General features: G+C 29.1%; 1 protein-coding gene across 2 annotated transcripts in view; it reads left to right on the top strand.

The window, feature by feature from the left end:
* LOC118192602 (uncharacterized) overlaps positions 1–14569 on the top strand; it is a 56347-nt gene that overhangs the window by 38345 nt on the left and 3433 nt on the right. The window contains exons 13-19 of one of the 2 annotated variants that reach the window (XM_035363598.2): positions 3832–3924; positions 4002–4082; positions 4405–4488; positions 7607–7708; positions 8741–8905; positions 12279–12338; positions 13385–13429. In XM_035363598.2, coding sequence (XP_035219489.2) covers positions 3832–3924; positions 4002–4082; positions 4405–4488; positions 7607–7708; positions 8741–8905; positions 12279–12338; positions 13385–13429 — 630 coding nt within the window. The remainder of the gene's footprint in view (positions 1–3831; positions 3925–4001; positions 4083–4404; positions 4489–7606; positions 7709–8740; positions 8906–12278; positions 12339–13384; positions 13430–14569) is intronic. The other variant, XM_035363599.2, reaches the window with a different exon arrangement.

Here is a 14569-nt window from a genome sequence, read left to right on the forward strand (position 1 = left end):
TAAGTTAAGAAATAAATCAAATAAGGTAGACCTTCAGACTATGAAAATTTTAGTTTATGCTAACTTTAAGCAAAATGTATGTAACTTAATTTTTTTTATATGAATACTGAAAGGAAAAGAAATGCCAATTAATAGCTAAACTAAATGAAAGAAAATTTTGTCTTATTTTGATCAAAATGATGAGTTATTTTTAAAAATTATGTGAATTATTTTTCACAGCCAAGTTTTTAGACTGCATGCAAATGTTATTAGTATGTTAAATGCAAATGAAATTATTATGTTACATTATTGTGTTATTATGTGAAATTATTATGTTAAATACAAATGTTATGTTAAATTTTTAAATACAGATATGTAAAAGATGCATTTAACAACACATGAACATTTATTTATAGACATTAGCTCTAAATTATCATTTTTGGTTTCATTAAAGCCATACCATTTGGTGCTTTTTTTGTTCTGGCATATTTTCTTCGTGTGAGGTGTTTTCAGTTTGGTTTAACTTATTTCGTAGCGATAATTGCCTTTGTAACTATCACTCACACAAGTGCATTTTTCATTTGAATATGTTTTTTTACTTTCCTGTTTTTTTGTTTTTTTTACTGCAATGCATTTTACAACTTGGAATTTATTAAGAGAGGAAAAGTAACTATCCTGTTCATTCAAGAAGGAGAGATTCTTTATGAAGAAATATTGTTTTTAAATAGCCATCTCATCTGTCTGAGCGACTTAGCTTTTTGGATCTGCTGATGAAGATCTGTAATTTAAACCAATTTTGCTAAATTTTTATAATTACATACAGTCAAAAGTCGTTAATCCGGACTCGTCGGGACTTCAGCGAATCCGGATTATCGATTTTTCCGGATTATAGATCATCAGTTTAAATCTGGTAAGATGGCATGCAGAAATTATAAAATTAAAAATATGAAACTGTAATTTATAAAATAATGAGCAATTATGATATAAAGGGTATCAAAATTTACAAAAAAAAAAGCTTAATATTTATTTGTTTACTTTATTAAACATTTCTTTCAACGCGCGTATGCGTAAAGCATACATTATGCATAGCCGAAATTAGAAAATTGCAACCAGAAAACCATTTGATTTGTATTCATGATATTTATAATGACGAGGAATTTGATTTAAATCATATCAAAGACGAAGTACATCGAGATGAAATACTACATTTAATTAGGAATTATAAGCCAAATAAAATAAAAACATCTGCCCTGAAGATAACGATAGTGTTGACAGATCAACTTCCAGTTCATTGCACGGCCACGTTCCCCCCGCGCAGAGCAGCGTGAAATTGATAAACAGATTTCGGAACGGTTAGATAAACAAAGGATATGCTTTTATCCATTTTTTGGAGCAATTCCACTTTTTGTTTGATGGACATCGAAACATATTTTCGTTTTCGTAGATCCTTTGGGAGCTCCAGCATCGGAAATTCTATTTGACATAATCGAAAGTTCAAGCTTACTTTTATAAAATTGCTCTTACAGTCTGCAAAAAATAATAAGCCGGATCCAATTCGAAGATTAAGGAACAACGCAATCATCAATAACTGAAATAGACAATTAGATAATTTTAGCTTATACCGTCCGTTATACATTAAACGCGCAGCGAAAACGTATTCTGCGCTTGTGCACACGCAAATGCGCAGTCGTAAAGGTCTTACGCGCACGCTTAAACGCCTATGCGCATGCGTCGAAAGTTTTTAGCTTTGAGGTCCGGATTGTAGATCATTCCGGATTATGGGTGTCCGAATTAACGACTTTTGACTGTATTTTAGTCTTCATTTTGATAACTTCCATTCATTAAGTTGATATTTACATTATTAAAAACATAAGAAAGCAAAATATTTCAAATTATAATCTAATATATATACCAAGTGACAGAAAATCTCATGGCCAAATTTAGCTGTTCATGTCATTCAGAGGGTTAAATAAAAATGTGATTGTAAGCAAAGGACTTGCTTCATGCTTGGAAGAAAAAAGTGCTCTGAACACAAATGTGATTTGTTAGATTACCTGTTCCTTTTATTACAGCCGTAGGATTCACTTATATAGGATTCACTTATATATAGTGTCAAGAGTTAAAAATCTATTGGATTTTGCAAACTAAAACTTATTCCAATTGAATCAATACAAAGGTTGCTTGGATACATGACAGAAGTAAGTGCCACATCTTTGTTTTCTCATCCTAATATTGAAATGAATGGATGCGACAAAATTGTGGGAATTTATGAAAACCTATTCACAAGCAGAAATATAGCATAGTCTGTCTACAATGGGTTTTTGGAAAATTTTGTCATGAACTTAGAGACTGTTTCTTTGTTGCTGTGTGTAGTCATTTCATATAATATCAGTTTGAGGACAAAAATAAACCAAATATGTGCCAATATTGGGCCAGAAATGTTTGGTAGGGCTTTAATAGAAAAATACATGCTAAAATAACTCTTATTTTCTATTTAATTTTTCATCACCTTTGAAACTGATGCGTTTTCATTGGACGAAAGCAAGTTCAAAATTTGACAGTCTTTTCATAATTTTATGGCTGTAGTTTTTTTTTTTTTTTTTTTCCCTTTGGAAAGATAGCGTTTCACAGCCTGCATTGGTTTAAAGGTTGGAGTTCAAAATGTCAACAACTGTGTTTTTAATTCTATTATACCCATAATTTGCAAAATTTTGAATCTCACACCTGCAATGGTTTTTTCTTACATTAGGTGTATAAAAGCACTTACGTATATAGAGCAAAGTTTTAATCAGAATTAAATTTTATTACAATTATTGCGTTAAGTGTAATTGGAAAAAAATACGGTTGCTATTTCTTTTAAAATACTATCCAGCATTCATTTAACTAGAAAGCTCAAGTTACCTGAATATTTTTAAATTCTAAAAACTTTTTTTTTAAGCATAAAGTTGAGCAATTTGTAACTTCATTATGAAATGCAAATAAGACTATGTTTCAAATTAAACAAAAATTTATCATACAGTCCGATTTAGTGCCACTAAGCGTGACCTAAGACTTCTTGTAAATTCGATTAATTCTCAATAAGTTTGTTTAATTTTTGTAAAAAAAATATTAATAAAATTTGGGACTTTGCATATCCCAAATTCGTCATTTACTGTACATCAAACTGCAAGTGGTAAATCAGGTAGTATTTAATATTGGTGAATTTTTAAGTCTTAATTGACTGAAAATTAAATTAAGATTCTTAGTAACAGTTTTTCTTAATTTTAATTTTGAATTAATTTGAATTTTCTTTTTTTTTAAATTTTGAATAATAAATAATTTTAATTCAAATTTAGTGTTTCAAATTTCCATATGCATATACTATCAATAAATTTAAAAAAATTACTTATGCCTGCTGAAATTATTATTACTCTTACTTATACTGATATGAAAAATTCTTTGTAGAGTTTTATTATCGTATGATGATTATAATTAGCTGAAGTCTTCCTTCCCCTTTCTTATCTGATGATCAGCTGTATAAAAAAAATTAAGAATTGATTTCTGAAACATTTTCTCCGTATGAAGTAAAAACACTTGGACTGTTTTGTTAGGCACTACACACTGAACTTAATTATTTTTGAAGATTTTTCTAGTAAAGTGACTGTGTTATTTTAGCATAGTTACTTATTCTTTTTAATACCATGCCACTTTGCTGTAATAAAGTCTGTGCCTCTTGCAGCATAGTCTTTAATATTCACAACCTGTTTGATTGGTAATCACAAGACCTTTCTTTATTTATGAGCATTTTGAAAAATGCAAATTTGTAGTCAGTTGTTGCATTTATTATAATTTTATCCCCCCTTCCTTTTCAAGGAGTCAATTATGCTCAATCTTCAAAAGAGGGCCGCAGCAGCGGAAGCAATATGGCAATCAAGGTTAAAAAAGAAAGAACAGGAGTTGGCGCAGGTAAGACATTTATATTGATTTTGGTATACACATTTATTGTAGTTGGGTTATAATTAAACTTTTTGTAATATTTTTAGATTTTATCAGAGCGAGATGCCCTTGCTGCTGAAAAAGAAACTATGCAATCTACATTCCAACAGATTAGCCAGTTAGAAGAAGTAGGTTTGATATTTCACAACTATTCAGTTAGCATAACTTTTTTAACATAAAACATGTGGATATATTTCAAAAGTATGAATTTCTGTGAATAGAAATGGTATTCTAAAAAGAAATATTACTTGCATTTTTTTCATTTTGAAAATATGAACCTTAATATTTCTGAAATATATTTAATCTTTCTTAATAGGCATGAGTTGCAGATATATACCATATTTGTCATATTTATGTATAATAAAATGGCTTTATATTTATATTATTATTCTATTATTTCTATTATTATTCTATATTTCTATTATTTTTATTATCTTTATTAATTTTCAGTTACAAGAAAAATTAAAATTACTCCAAAGTACTCTTGAAAGTGCTGAAAATGAAAGGTCGCATTTAGAACAGAAATATGATGAGGTATTCATTTTATTTTTGTACAGATTACTTAACATTATTATTTATTGGTTTTAATAAATTTAGAATATTTATTTACTTGTGTATTTTTAAATATGATAAGTCACTTTTATTTTAAAGAAACTCCCCTTTGCTATAATTTTTTTACTTGAATTATATAGACGGTGTTTACATATTTTTAGAACCATTTCAATAAAGAATTAAAAGAAAATCAAATGTTTTGGAATAAAAATTTCTAAAAACAGATTAGTACCTAAAATTAGAAATATCATCTGCTACTTTTAAATTTATAAATCTCTCAAAATGTCACATGTAAACAAGCTTGGGATTAAAGGATATGTTTTTGCCTTCCAAAGAGAAATCCCTATTCCATAAATTCAAAAACATTGTGCAATGCATGGTATTAAATTTCAGAGTGAAGAGTCAGCAACATTATTAATTGGAGAGGGAAAACCCATGACTGCTACTTCTGTTTGGAAAGAAGACTCCAAACAAATACCCGAAAAAGGTATATACTGCTTTAAATTTTTCTGAAGTTATATCATTGGTAATGTGAAAATCGGCCAATGCCGAAATAAATTGCAGTCTTTAAATGTATTTGTAGCTACAATAAATAAAATAATAAATTAGTATTTACAACTTAAAGCTAAAAATGATAATGTTCACCAGAGGCATGTGGTTCAATGCAGTATGTAAAACCCTATACGAAAGCGGGAGATAAATGTAAATACATTGTGACCCTTCATGAAACATGGGTTCATCTAAATGACTGCAGCGAGAGAATAGGTCTAGTATTGAAAACAATGAATGAATTTACAAACCTGGTTCCATCAATGCAAAGATTGGTTGGTTTTATGTGATTATGGCAAATCCTCGAGGGCTATCTGCATAAGGGGAGGAATGCTTTTGTGGAGGACTTTCTAAGGAAAAGTGGCTTGTATACACATTACACATGGGGAAAAAACATGAAAATGCCCATGCAACCAGCCCATTTGTGGGTTTGGACCGAACTACCAGTGTTCAGCGACTTTACCGTTCAGCCGCTGGTGGGCCCCATCTGAGGGGTTTGCGATTGTCATAGGATTCTCTTAACAGTGGGAAAATTTTTTACTATAAACTCAATGTACTATCAAGAGAAAGTTTTATCTGTGATATTTATAGAAAATATTCCATTTCTTTATCACAGTGACTTTCAAAGAGTGAAAATTCATCTGGATAAAGCAACAAATAATACTCCAAAAAGTACCATTGCATTCCTTGAAAAAATGACGACTAATTCTAGCATGCCATGTACAGTACAAAGTCCGTAATCCGGACTCGTCGGGACTTCGGCGATTCCGGTTTAGGGGTTTTTCCGGATTATAGATCATCAATTTAAATCTGGTAAGATGGCATTCAGAAATTATACAATTAAAATTATGGAACCGTAATTTATGAAATAAAGAGCAATTATGGTCTAAGGGTATCAAAATTTACAAAAAAAAGCTTAATATTTATTTATTTACTTTATTAAACATTTCTTTCAATATAAATTATTTAAATTGCTTCTTTTTTTGTGCTAATACTTTCTCTTTAATTCTATAAACAGACATAATTTCTCATTAAGTTACAAAGTTCCACTGTTCAAGTCCTGTAATTGCTGTGTCGAGAATACCGACTAACTTGCCAATCGAAATTTTTTCATTTTCATTAACCTCTCTGTCACTTTCTTCACTGTCGGAAGCAATATTTTCTGGATTTAGAACCATACTACAGATTTCGCCGTCCGTTAATTGATTGATGATTGGGGCATTGTCATCGCAATGAAAAACTTCTGTTATATCATCTTTATTTATTACCGCTTCTCCACATTTCTTTACCAAATCCAATAACTGGAAAACTTCACCTTTAGTTTGCGATGTTCGAAAACCTTCATTGGCTATCATCTTCATCATTCTCACCATGAAATATGGTAGCTGGCCATAAATTATGCCAAGCATTTTTAAGGTATCTGGAGACACATCTTCCCAACGCAGATGCATAAAGCATCCAAAAAAAATTTTGTGTCTTTGAGATCCAGAATATAGATCATTCCGGGTAATGAACGTCCGGATTACAGACTTTGTACTGTATATCTTTTCAATGTATTTCTTCTAAGTCCTCTGATTTTTCACCAATGGACTGTTGTGTCTTCATGATTTATGGACTGTGGAAATTAGTGGAAGAGGAATGCAAATCTATTCCCCTAGAAATATTTGCATAAAGTCCTTCTGTCATGGAAATCACAATGCAGACTTATAGTCCCCCCCCAAAAAAAGAGTACCCTTTGAATTTGAACGTTAATTAAATGGCCCTGCTGAAATCATTCTAAAAATGTGTAAACACCCTCTACATTTTAGGTTAAATAACATGTCGAATAATGATTATTGGAGAAGTTAAGCAACAGGAATCAGCATAATGTTTGTAAATTTTGCAGGGTGCTTTAAATACAGAACCATTTTCTTGAGTTGCCTAAGCACTAAAATGAAAACGGTAGCAAAATATGAGCATGGAACTCCTATAATTTAGGTTAAAATAGCATGCCAAATAATGATTATTGGGGAAGTTAAACAAGGTAGCTGAAGAAGATGCTTGGTTGCACTTAGGCAGCTGAAGACGATAGTTCTGTATTTAAACCATAAAAACTAGTCCAGCAAAATTTACAAACAAATTGATTCTTGTTGTTTAACTTCTCCAATAACCCTCTGTATTTCTTTTAACTATGTATACTGCAGTAACCTGTATGTGGGAATTATTACTTTGGCACCCTACTCAACAAATGATTGCAAAACTTTTTTAATAAGTTAATATGAAAATTTGTAAATATGTGTACAGTATCAAATTTGAATGCATATATTTTTTATAATACCTTTGTGTCCAAGATATAGTTATGGATTTAAGCATCCATCACAGCACTCCCTTTTTAATCACCTGTGTGTATAGATACGACAAAATTTAAAGAGACTTCAAAATTCTGACCCAGTTCAGAAGCCTTTGAATTGGGCTATTTTGTCGGGGTACCAGAAGATCATGAATGTAAATTTACTCTTATTATTTTCTGTTAATTTATTTGTAGTACATATTTCTGTGTGTACATTTTTAGGTACAAAAGAATTGCATAAATCTTAGAGATCAGTTGGAAGATAAAGAAAAACAGGTTTTAGAGCTTCAGAAAGAAAGCAACTGCAATGACAGTTTAAAGAAGGTATGTTTGCTCACCTTTTGTTTAAGAGTATGAAATGAATTGTTAAAGAAGGTACTAGATTCTGTATTAAAAAAATTTTAATTTGTATTTAAACTGTGTTCTTTATTTCCTTAAGATCTGTGGAAAACTGTTGATAAATGTTTTTTCACAACTTTGTTATTAAATTTTAGTTCAATAGTCTAATTTTGTACTCTTAATTTTATAAGATAGCATAGAATAATTTAATGATTGGAAAGCAAATTCTGTATCTGTGTCAAAGTATTTACGTATAATAAAAATGCATATGTAAGGGAACAGTGTATTGATGTATGTGTACATATTTTGGTATCTTAATAATTGATTTTTAATTTTTCCTGTTTTTATATATGTTAAATTTTCTTCAGGTAGCAAAGTATTTTCATTGAATAGCTCAGGTAGTAAATTTACAATTTTAGATCACATTAAAAATCTGAGAGAAATATTTTGCTTATCTTCAGTATGGTGTTCTATATTGTTGGGTTTATTTTTTTTAATGTCTTTACTGATAATTTTTTATTTTTTGAAATGTTTTTTAAATTGAAAAATATTTGTTAAATATTTTCATAAACATTATCCACTTAACATGCCCGTCAAGTGCTAGCTTTTCACCTTACCTGGATCAATAAAAATCAGTAATCAAAATCAGTATTTCTTAAGAGTTTTAATTCATGATAATATTGAGTTAAATATTTGAATAACCTTTTTGCTTAGGGGGTTTATTATTTCATATTTTAATATGGTTATAGTAAATTTAAAGAGATTACTAAAAATGATTATGTTGATTAAAAGCTATTCGCGGTTAGTGAAATGTCTGTATTGAAGTCTGTTCTTGGAAAACAGCAATTTTTGCAAGTAATAATCGTGTCTAAAGTGTTAGATTATATAAATATTGTTTGGTGAGGAGGGAGGTTGTATTGCAATCTTTGATTTCATTAGATTATATTGTTATTCTATAGCAATAAAATTGAGTACTGAGATTTTCTTTGTCTAAGTATTTTATACCTGTTCTTACAGGAAATAGAAGATTTGAAGACCAAATTAGAGAAAGAAAAGAAAATAAGCAAAGACTTTTCTTCTCAAATGGTTAGATTGAATTCCTTAGTCAAAATAGGTCAAGATGCTCTTACAGCTGAGCAAGAAATGGTAAAAAAGTTGAAAAGCCAGTTGGAAGCCGCTCAGGTACAGTTTTCATATTTTGACATTTCAGTTTAAAAATATTTTTCGGTTTCGTTAGACTTGATTTGCTTTGTAAGTAATTGCGAAATATGCCTCTTACAGAAAATGGAATGTGAATATATGATGAAAACTGTACATTTTGTATGAAGGTTTAATTATAAAATTATTTGAAAGCTTGCATTCAGTTTAAATGCCAAATGATTCTCAACCAAGATGAATAATAATTAACATTAAAAATTTATTTTGTAAATAATTCTGAAAATTTTCATAATTATCAATTAAATGTGCTGTGAGCTAAAACCTGTGTAAATAATTTACATATAAATTCCTCTGTCTTCGTAAGAATTTAGTATTATGGTGATAAATGGGAATAATAAAAGCAGAAAATATGATGACATAAGTTATGTTATTCAGGTAAGAATTATGATCTGTATGTAGCGAAAATTTTGGCTTCCTTACTTTCTCAAATTCTGAATTTTAGACCTGAGAAAACCATATGTACCAGTAAAGTTAAATTTTAATGAATATGGTAAATTAGAGCTTTTTGCTCAAAGGGAGGACTTCCTAAGGGAAACTGGCTTGTATTTTTGTTATACATTGAGAAAATCAAGCCTAGGACTGGACTTGGGTCAAACTCCCAATATTCAGTTGACAACACAATACAGTTCATGTATTGTATTGGCAGTTGTGTATGCAGTGTCATCATATGGATGTATAATCTTCAAGATATTAAACTTGTCTGTGATGGAATTTTTATTGGATGCAGAAGTTGCAAAAATTACCAGGAATTTCTGAAAGTCAAATCCATTAGAAAAGGAGTTTAAATGTATTCATAAAGAGGCATGTATAGAATATGCTGATTATATGCAGTTAAGAGTTGGTGAAGAGCCATTATCTAAATCATTTTGCTGATCGTAGCAAATTTGCAGTTACCAAAGAAAAATAGAAACAAAGCAGTTCTTGAAACTTAATACCTTTGGAAAGCAAGCTAAACTTAGTAATTAAAATGTTGAAAGAAAAATGATAAGTAAGTTTGTTAAAATGATCCAGTGGAGCTTTAATTAATGCTTAATTACAAAAAAAAAATATTTTGCTAATTATTTTAAAATATGTGTGTATGTATGTACATCACATTAATATCCTGAATTACTTGAAGTGTCATATTTTTACTCCATGGTATTTTTCAGGATTTCCATTTTATCAGATTTTTCAATAAAGAGTTTCAAACCAGTATCTGTAGTGCCATTGCAGTGGTAACCTATCTAAAATGTCATAAGAAGCTTATTGGAGAGAGAGAAAAAAATGCTTTGTACATATTTAATTTTTTGTTTTGATCTTTAAACTTTAACTGTTATGCACTAAATTTATAAAACATATTTAAATTAAGTAAATTATCAAAGAGAAAAAAATTGGCCAAGGGCTCAATCTTAGATCTTTTTACTCCATTCCCTTTCTCTTTAGACCTGTGTGTTATTTATGATAGCTTAGTTTTCTATACAGTACAAAGTCCGTAATCCGTACTCGTCGGGATTTCGGTGATTCTGGATTAAGGGTTTTTCCGGGTTTATAGATCATCAATTTAAATCTGGTAAGATGGCATGCAGAAATTATACAATTAAAAATATGAAACCCTAATTTATGAAATAAAGAGCAATTACGATCTAAAGGGTATCAAAATTTACCCAAAAAAAAAAAAAAAAAAAAAGCTTAATATTTATTTGTTTACTTTATTAAACATTTCTTTCAATGTAAGTTGTTTAAGTTGCTTTGTTTTTTGTGCTAAACGCGCATGTGTAAACATTAAACGCGCATGCGTAAAACATACAAAAAAAAGTTTGTGGCTTTGAGGTCCGGATAATGGACGTCCGGATTACAGACTGTATTTCTCTGGAAAATAAGACTTGATCATGTACAATAAATGTTAAATTGTGAGCCCGTTAACAATAAAAGCTTTTAAATCAAAATTGATCAGCAGAAATTTAATTGTAATCTTATGTTGTCTGCCAAAAACATCATGGCAGATACATCCCCGACTAAAACATTGTGTAGAAAGCAACGGAAGGCGAAAACGTCACGCAAAACATCGTGGGAGAAAAGAAAGCAAGGAGAAAACATTGCATTTCTAAAATATTATGGTACAAAGTATCATCATAGAAAATAAAGTGGTTTAAAAAAATACCTGGTTAAGAAAAGCATCTACTAATCTTAGCATGATAATAACATCATAAATGTGAATTTTCAGGCTTTAAAAATTTGCCTGTTTGCATAAAGATTTGCGAGTACAAGAAGGAATGAGGATTGTTTTAACTTTTATACTCCATATTATTGAATTAACTAATTTTTTGCTGAAAAAATAAGCAGGAAATTTAAGTACTTAAAAACTGAAAATGAGTAGAAAAATAATGCCAGGTTTAGCAGTTAACAGAATTTTAAACTTATGTAGTTAACTGACAAGTCATTTATTAATTAATCTCTTTTATAAAGTTATGAAAAATATAGTGTAGAAAAAGGAAGGTGAGTAACTGCATATGGTTGCCTCTATTTACATTGAATTATCAAATTATAAAATTCTGTCAATTGATATAAGTCGCATTAATTTTCTTCTCGCATTCAGTTTTTGAATGCTTAAGTTTCCTTAATTCTTCAGCAGAATTTTATTAGTTAATTCAAAAATATAAAAGTAAACATGTTCCTCTTTCCTTCTTGCACTAGCAAGTCATTATGCGAATGTGCATTTACAACTTTTAAAGCTTGAAATATATATCTGCGATGTTATTGTCATGCAATGATTTGTGGGTGCTTTATTTTTTATCATGACATTTTCAATGACGATGTTTTAGAATTGCATTGTTTTCGCTACACTGTTTTTGAAATTGTATATTTTTTAATGCTTTTTATTATTTTAGAATTATCTCACAACTAGTTGCAAAGTAATTTAAGTTTGATAAAAAGAAAAGCAGGAGAATATAATCATTTTTACTACTGCATATATAAATTCCCTGAAAGTTTGGAAATCTTTAATAGAGGGAAAATTAAGCAAATTTAGAAAGAAGTGAGAACATGATTAAACTGACATATGTATGATGCCATGTAGAATGGTTATTTAAATTAATTTGGATAAATACATTACATATACTGTATTTGGTTTATATGCAGTGTGTCAGAATTGACATTAAAGCTAATTGTTTAGCCTCATTCCTTGAATTTTAAGTTTAAAGTTTTAAATCTTTCATTTATTTTTAATTTTTAAAGTTAGCAGTAATATATAAGTATTTGGGAATATTATGCTGTCTTTGATATTGATAGAAACTTAATATTTACTTGCCTTGCTGAGTGTGTTCCCCCCCCCCATGAAATCACTTTTATTCTTTTATAGGTTTCAACAGCAAATGGAACCTCACCAACTACTATACAGAGTCCAGTTGTGAATAGTGAGGTATGTATTTAATACTATGTAATCTTAATTACTCTATACAGCCTTTATTTTTTAATTAGAATGTGGGCTTGTGATTTATTATGATCTAGTTAGAAAATATCAAGGATTAATTAGTTTAATAATTAGAGTTGCCATTTTTGAGGCTTATTCATTTTTTAGATTGTATCAAACTTGTATTCATCTTTATTTTCTGGTTCCAAAGAATTCACGTGTTGCCATAACTCGAGATATTTTGAATAGATGAATTGAATCAACAACTTAATAATACAATGAAATTGCACAAACAGTAAAATGTCAGGATAAGAGCATTTAAATACAGTGATTTGTAGGAAAGTTGAATAAAACCTTTGAATATAAGGTATTTAATTTTGTGGAAACCAATTTTATAAATGCACAAAATGAGTTTATTGAATTTTAGTTCCTTTCAAATATTAATGATATATTTGAAAAATAAAAGCAATTTGAGAAATAAAAGCAAATGAATTAAAAAAAAGTATTTAAAGAAATGAACTCTTTAGATGCAAAAATATTTTCAACAACTGTATTTTATTCATTCTTAATGATTTATAACACAATATTTAAAATTAAAGCATAAATGACTATTTTCTTCCAAACAGGAAAGAATCAAAGAATGAGAAAACCTTTGAGTGTTTTGATGAATTTTATTTTTTGTGAATGAATATTTGTTTCACTGGCACTAACTCCTCATTTATGTATGGGAAAAGTAAAATAAGAGTGTATTTTTCTATAGAATAGAGAATATTTCTTTTTTGGCAGGTGGTATTAAAATTTTTCTTGAATCTGTTATTCATATTGAGTTACAAATGGTTATTTTCATTTAGAAAAATATTTAAAATCTTTTTATGAATGAGTTATCTCTAGTAGCATGTGAAAAAAAGTGCATCTTAGATGTTTACTGAGTATTTTTAGTGCCTTTTTTTAAAATTTGAGAATTCATAACAAAACCCATAACTAATCTAAAAGTGGCGATTCTCCTAAAATTCTAACATTGCTTTTTTAACTCTCAATTACCTATATTCTTCCAGTCACAACCACAGAGCAAGAGTTCTGCAAAATCAAAAAAGAAAATGGTAAGAATAATCCACTAACTTGAAAAATCCATTAACCTTGCATGATTTTTTATCCTGCATGTCTTAGTAATGTCTTTTTGAATGTGAGAAACTAGGTTTTATTTTAATGATTTCCTTTGGAGTTTTCTTTTTCCTTCTAACTATTTTTCTGATTCTTTGCTTCCTAGGGAAGGCACAAAATGACAGGTATGTTCATTTTTGCCTTAAATTTTGCATGTTCACTACCCTTTTTAGTGGTGATGATTTCAGATGTGTCCTTCTCTTGGTTTGAATGTAGGAATGGTGCAGCAGTTAGTCTGTTGAATTTTTTTTTATAGAATAATTGAGCTCTTTTAACATGTGAGTGAACATGATTTAGATGTTGTATACAAATTTATGGTGAATTTGAGATTTATTGGCAATTTATCATGCATATGCATATGTAAATGTATTTAATAATCATACAATGGGAGAAAGTAATAAGTAAGCAAAAATGCTTTATGTAAATTCTGTGCTGCTAAATATTAATTTTATCAGGTATTATTTAATAAAATTTATGAAATTTGTAATATTGCTTCCATTGTTGAGAAGCAAAAATTGAAATCATTGCAAATTACATAATAAATATTTTTTTTTAAAAACTTACTAAACTGATTGCCATTTTCGAGTTCCGAAATATTTATCATAGTTTTTGTATTTACAGTTCTGCATTAGGAAACCCGTTAATAAATTAATTTTATTTCTCATGTTCATAATTAAATTGATATGTAACAGTAATAAATACAGTTATTTCTTATAATAGCTATCATATTTTATTAAATGTCATGGTTTCTATGATATTTATTAAAGCAGATAAGTCCAAAAATAAGAAATACTGTAATTTTAGGAGGATTAATAAAAAGTGAGACTGTCCCTAATTCTTTTTTAAGTTATAAGGGCATATTTGTATGTTATTGATTCATTGTGGATTGAGAGGAAAATGCTGTTCAATTGTACTGTATTCAATTTCCTGTGAAATAAGTTGGCTGAATTAGGTTTTTATGATTTTTGTGCTTCATGTACAGTGTAAATGATGAATTTGTGTTAAAAACTCCTGCATAAAAGCCTCAATCATTTAACTATTGCTATTTGCAGCAGTTTTAAGATTTCAGAGTAGCCATT

This window comes from Stegodyphus dumicola, chromosome 2, assembly GCF_044657685.1.
Source record: "Stegodyphus dumicola isolate Sdum_Otavi_A_Nest chromosome 2, ASM4465768v1".
Lineage (NCBI taxonomy): Eukaryota > Metazoa > Arthropoda > Arachnida > Araneae > Eresidae > Stegodyphus > Stegodyphus dumicola.